Consider the following 7,109-nt stretch of genomic DNA (forward strand, 5'->3'; position numbering starts at 1 on the left):
GCAGTCTCTAAGCTCTGCTATGTTTAAATCAATTTGGAAAGTTTTCTGCACATTTCCCCCTAAAATTTTGTGAAGAAAATTAAGGTTTTTGAGGAAAACATTCCAGGATTTATCTCCATATAGTTGTAACGGGTTGAAGGTCCAAATTGCAGTTTCAGTGCATCTTCAAAGGGCTCTACATGATCCCAGACTAGGAATAAGAGTCTTATCTAGTGAAATGATCGGTCATTTTCTTAAAAAAAAAAAAAAAATTATATACTTTTTAACCACAAATGCTTATCTTGCACTGCTCTGCCATTTGCCAGGCATTACATAATCAAGTTGGAAAGGTCACACGTGACGTAGGCAGAAGGACCGCGGTAGGGCGAAAAACTCCATCTCATTTTCTCCTCCAACTTCAAAATTGTCCAACATTGTTGTTTTTTACCTTTTTTTGTAAAGGCCGTTTGATTTAGTCTTTCTACTTTCACTTTGTAAACGCTTGGTATTTTCGCCTACGTTATGCGTGACCTTTCCAGTGTGACTACGTAATGCGTGGCGCATCGCATGAACATTTGTGGTTAAATGTTTTTTTGGGCTTTTTTTTTTGTTTTTTTTAGAAAATGGACATTTCGTTTCACTAGATATGACCCTTATTCCTCGGCGGGGATCGTGTGTATTTCTGTGGCATCGCTGTCAAAGAGTATTTAGCTGGTGAAGTGGATTTACTTATTGTAAAGTTAACAAAAGATATCATTAGCACTGTAATGTTTGAAGTGTCAGTAGACAGAGTTTAAAATGAGTGGTTCGTTCATAAATCCGTAAGATCTTTCCTTCATGCTGTGGAAATACAAACCGGAAGACCGAACACAACAAGCACAGCGCTGAAAAGGGGCGGGCCCCTATAAAATGATTCATAAAAGTCCTTATCTAGTAACCACAGATGACTTGGAAAGTTATGGAAATTTGTAGTCGTTGTAGTTGCTTATCATGGCAACATTGCATGAAAGTTAAATATAGCAAATAATAAAATAAATATCGTTCATCTTTATTCTATCATAACCCTAATGAAGACACTGTATGATGACATCTATTTTCTCTTTCCTCAGGCACTCTGCCCTACGAGATAAAAATCGTTATAGCCGGGAACCACGAGCTGACATTTGATCAGGAGTTTATGGCAGACCTGATAAAGCAGGATTTCTACTACTTTCCTTCAGCCTCCAAACTCAAGCCGGAGAACTATGAGAATGTTCAGTCCCTGCTCACCAACTGCATCTACCTACAGGACTCTGATGTTACCGTCAGGGGCTTCCGCATCTATGGCTCACCGTGGTGAGTGTCTCTCTCTCTCTTGAGCACGCTTTCTCAAGTCTTTCTGTCACTGTGTTTGTCACCATATGTTGTTGTGTTGTCCCTTCCCCCTCAAGTCTTCCTCATTTTTTGCTCCTTCTTCCCTCATTCTGTCTATCTCTCTTGTTAACACTTCTTTTGCCACCCCTCCATGTCCTGCGATTTACCTCTATGCCAGAGTGTGTGTGAATAACTATGTGTGTTTGTTACTTGCAAGCCCTGAATTCTAAGTTTAAACGCATATGTATTGTAAATGCATGCCAGGTAATTGTTTTTTAAATGAATTTGGACTGTACAACAGTGTGTGGGTGTATTTTCTAAACTTGCAGGAGCAAAAATGTCCTTACAAGAATAGTAAAACACAATGAAATCACATGGAGGTGTCGCTAAAATGAAACACAGATTCATATAGGGGCTAAATGATGTTTTCTTTATCAACCAAGAGTAAACATGTTTTAAGGTTTGTCTCTATTAATTATAATTTGTTTATATTAAAAGCAATAAAAGTGAATAATAAATGTGAATAAATAAGACATATTTTAATAATAATTATGAAGTATAATAATATTAATAAATGTAAATAATAATTTTATTATTATGGTTTGTTATAATAATAAATAATTTATAATATTTATATTAAGTTATAATATAAAAATACATTATAATAAAAACAAATTATTTATTGCAAATAATTTTCTTTTCGAGATAGTAATAATAATAATAAAAGCAATTTAATTAATAAATGTAAATAATTGTTTATTATAGTTTGTTATAATAATAATTAAATAATAATACATAATTTATAATATTTATACTATATAAATATATAATATATAAATAATTTATAATATAAGTAAATATACAAATAAATAATATATACTATTTATATTAATTTATATTATAAAAATAAATTTGAATAATAAATTATAAATTATTTATTGCAAATAATTGTAGAGATAATTATATTAATAATTATCATCATCATCATCATCGTTATTATTATTATTATTATTATAGCTTTTATTTATTTATTCAAGGTTTCTTTTACTGGTATATTTAGGGTTTGCTTTGGTCGCAACAATATAGGACTATGATTTGTTCTCATTTATATAGCTATGTGTGAGAGGCGGAAACAAAGTGTGTGTGTGTATGTGGCCCATCAAAGGTGTGTTCACTGCTTTTGCAAATATCACAGTAAGCCCCTACATCAAAGTTGATAAATAAGCATTTATATTTGTATATTTATGCGTGTGTGGCTTGTCAAGCTGATGGTGTTTACAACAGTCATGAACTCATGAGCTAGATTAAAACCATCTAGTATTAATCCACTCCGATATGTCGTGACAGAAATCCTCATCTCATGCCAGTGTGCTTGTGTGTATGTGTGTTTACACCATGCAGACCAAAAAAACATAAGCACTGCTGAGATCTGGTAATATCATGCCACCATAGGGGAGGGCGGACAGAAAGTGCGTCTGTGAGCTTCTCTCTGTCTTTTATCATCATCTCTCTCTGTCAGTCCATCGAGCCCTACATCCATTTTTCTCCTCCTATCACTGTAGAGTTGAAGATGCTCCGCCACACTGGGGCAGAGTGGCAAAACTCTCATCTCCATGGAGATTTTGTTCTGGTGAAGTCGCCCGGATTTATGGGCCGAGTCCTGTGTTGCTGCGGGCGATGGCTGTCTGTGATCTGTGCAGCGCTACATTGCTCAGTAGAGTCGTCCATCTCCTTATCAATTCATCTCTACTTTTTCTGCTTCTTCATCTGCTGCTCTGTTCCCAAAGCTGTCTATTTAAAGACATATTAAGTGTCAAGGCTGTACCAAATGGTAGGCTATGTATTTGGGCTGCCTTCTGCAATACCTTGTTTTGGGCAGATTCTCATCATGTATTCTTCACAGAGAAGACAATCCCAGAGAGAATTGCAGCTTTGTGGATTAAAATATCCAAATACCACTAGAACAATGTTATATATTTTGTTGACTTGTGTACTTGCATCGCCTATCATTGACATCATACCCATGTTACCCTCGATTTCTGGTTTATTTTGTAGAAACAACAAAGATGCTTTAATACATTATGTGTTTTATAAGACAGGTGAGCATCTGTTTGGATACATTCATCGACAGAAAACTAATCATTGTTATATAGCTCAACACAGTAAGTTTTATTGTATAAATCTTGTTTTCTTGATTTACCGCTTCCGCGAGTACCATGTTTTACCATGCCTATATCAGTCTAGCTTACTGCAGTGTGCAACAAGTGTCATATAGCAGCCGCCGAGCAAACGCACTGTGGGCCCTATTTTAACGATCTAAACGCAAAGCGTGAAGCGCACGGCGCAGGTGCACTCAGGGCATGTCCAAATCCACTTTTGCTATTTTAATGACGGAAAAACGGTCCGTGCGCCGGGGCGCATTTTTGAAATGGGTTGTCCCTATTCTCTTAATGAGTAATGGGCGTAACGTTCAATAAACCAATCAGAGTGTCATCTCCCCTTCCCTTTAAGAGCGAGATGCACTCGCGCCATGGCGGATTGCTATTTACATGCCGGAATTTGTTGGCGGAAAAGCTGAACGCTTTTCAAGCAAAGAAACTGATCTGCTCGTGCGCGAAGTTAAAGCGCGCGAGCAGATCATCTACGGGACATGCAGGATATAACATTATATATATTATATAATTATATATTATATAACATATAACATTATAAAATACACTGACTTATTAAACACACCGATTCAACTGAGGAGTTCAACGAGTGATGTTTTGCTGAAATTACCTGTTAAGTGGCCAGTCAATCTTTCAGTCGTCTGCGTTGGATGCAGGCTTTCAAATAGCTCCGCGCGATCAGTCAGTTAATATGTATGTGTATTGGCAAGATTGTTCAATTAATTAGCCAGTTTCGTTCATCATTATAAGTAGTAATAGGCTGAATTGAAAATAGGTATCCTAATTCTAATACACACAATGACTATTCATCATTACATTTTTATATTTATGTAGCCTAAACAATAATATTCTTTTACACTGTAATCCTTTTGTTTTTAATATTTGGCATATTTGTGTGATGCGTATCCCTGTGTGTAATAAGCAAAGTCAACGCGCACTGTGGACGCGCCCAGAGGCACAGTTTCTACCAACGCGCTCTAACAAAAAAATTTTGCGCCACTGACTTTAGACTTTAGACCAGGTTTGAGTTGGTCTATGGCGCAGTCTATTTTCAGCTCCTTAAAATAGCAATGCGCCTGAACACACCTCTTTTTTAGACCAGCACGCCCATGGGCGCACTAACTGGCGCAAATGCATTTACTAATTTAAGGACGTGGCGCTGAACGGGAAAACGCAAACGGCGCCGGACGCAAACTAGCAAACACACTTGCGCTGCGCCTTGCGTCGCATTGCGCCGGGTGTATTATAGGGCCCAGAGTATCATTATAACAACTTTCAACACACAATTGCATCTAATATGATAATAGCGCTGTGTTACCCCACATACACTTGACCGGAAGAAGTGGAAGTGGTCGTCTGCGGCATAATAAAAGTTACGCTGCTCTCGAGCCGTGTGTCGTGCTTGTCAAGCTACGCCTTTGTTTTGAATAAGTGACCTTTACTGGTGAAAACATATTGTGCCTTGGAGAAGATTATAAGGCAGCTGATATTTATGTAGGCGAAAGATAGAAGACCATAGGTTTTGGAAAACAGCTCATGTTGTCCATCAACTACTCAGAAGTTCAATGGAGACCACAGCAGCATCAGATCACTTCTTGTTCATCTCTTCATCTGTGTCTTATCTTCTGGCTCAAGTTCTTTTTTGCCGTTAAGTTTACCTGCACTGTCAGATAAAATGTGCACAATTTGGACCTTTAGGGTACTAATATACACCCTTTAAGTGTAGATATGGTGCAGAATGGTACCTTTTGAGGGTACTGCTGTAGTACCAATCTTTTGACATATTGTTGTGTTCAAAAACAACTGCAGCACAACAGAATGAAACAAAATGCAGAGATCTTCAGCCAAAGCATTGTACCTGCTGTTTTTTTTATTAATTTTTTTTTATCTAAGTGTACTTAAAAAAAACTAAAAAATAAAAAAAAAAACTTTATGAATAACATAAACTGCAAATAGACTATCCTGCTTTACATTTGTATCAAGAACTACTAAGTAGTAAAAAAGTTTTTCTTTTGAATGTGTTTCTTATTTGTTCTAAAGGCTTTTCACACTTGATATATTTAACCCTGGGTCATTCTAAACCCTGGATAAATGGATTCCTGGGTTTTCTTGCTTCACTTTTCACACTGCTCACAACTTACCTGGGGTTAAAAAATTAATCCTGGGTATTCATAAGCTGCTGTTTTACACTAAGCCCTGGATTAACATTTTTACTTGCATATTTGCTGTTTCAGTGTCATTGATTGGACAAACTAGATATCATGTGACATTATCACATTTTCATGTTGCGATTAATTGCTGAAGCTTTTGTCACGGTATACGGTATTATCACAATAATGAAATGTTGCAAAAAAAAAGTGTTGTCATAGTATAACAGGTTTAAGAACTCTTTTTGTAATAACAAAAATAACTCTGAATGTTTAAATACAATAATACAATACACAAAAAAAAAATAAAAAGTCAAATTTTCAAACAGATTAAAATGCAAAAGAATTAGGCTATAAAGAACAACAGGTAACACTTTACAATAATGTCTCATTATTTAATGCATTAACTAAGATTGAGCAATAGCTACATTTGTTACAGAAAGTGTTATTTTTTGTTAATGTTAGTTAAGAAATACAACTGATCATTGTTAGTTTTATCTCAGGTCCATTAAATAAGTTCTTTTGATTTTAGTAAAGTTATTAAACAGTAACTAAGAAATTAACATTAACTAATAATAATTAATGCTTTATAAGTATTTTTCACAGTCAGTTTGGTAATAATGAATTAACATGTTAACTAATGAAGCCGTATGTCTCAAAATTTTACTGAACAATAACAAATAATCAGAACATTTCTAATCATTAGGGCATGTTGTAGTCCAGATTAAAATATATGTTTGAGGCATTTTAAAAACTTCACCAGCGCAGTTGCTTTGTTTATGGGGTTTCCGGGGTAACCGCTGCACTCTGCTGTTCCATCAGCGTCCTCTGCTGTCAGAGAGCGAACGCGCACTTTCATTTAGCGCGTCTCCTTCACTGGTTCCGCCATGTGCTTCTCGTGCACGTTGGGCTTGTTTACATCTGAGCGTGTGTTCTTTTGACGCAGAATACTGTGGTGTTGTGCATTTTATACGGTTGATGGGGAAAGTATTCTTAAATGCATTATAAAATAATATAATAATTTTAATATTTGGTAATAAATTATTATTTACGGTATTTCGAAATGCCCACGATAACATATATATATATATATATATATATATATATATATATATATATATATATATATATATATATATATATATATATATATATATATATATATATATATATATATATATATATATATATATATATATATATATATGTGTGTGTGTAAAGGTTCGAGCTTTGTGCATTCTCATATATTTGCCGAATGGACTTTTCAGACTATAAATGTAAGAACAAAATGGTCTCTTCTTCACTGTAATTGTTGCATTTTCTGTCACCATTTGACATTTTCCCCCCTCAAACGCTGACATGTTTCCATGACTGTCCAAAACATGTGAATAATTTGAATCTGAATATGAGGCACGCGATTTGGTTAATATTGAAAAATAATGTACGTTTAGCACCGTAA

General features: G+C 35.2%; 1 protein-coding gene across 1 annotated transcript in view; it reads left to right on the forward strand.

Moving 5' to 3' along the window:
- Positions 1 to 7,109, forward strand: part of mpped1 (metallophosphoesterase domain containing 1) — a 51,388-nt gene that overhangs the window by 19,172 nt on the left and 25,107 nt on the right. The window contains exon 3 of the mRNA XM_067390898.1: positions 1,089 to 1,314. Within this exon, the coding sequence (XP_067246999.1) occupies positions 1,089 to 1,314 (226 nt within the window). The remainder of the gene's footprint in view (positions 1 to 1,088; positions 1,315 to 7,109) is intronic.

This window comes from Chanodichthys erythropterus, chromosome 8, assembly GCF_024489055.1.
Source record: "Chanodichthys erythropterus isolate Z2021 chromosome 8, ASM2448905v1, whole genome shotgun sequence".
Taxonomy (NCBI): Eukaryota; Metazoa; Chordata; class Actinopteri; order Cypriniformes; family Xenocyprididae; genus Chanodichthys; species Chanodichthys erythropterus.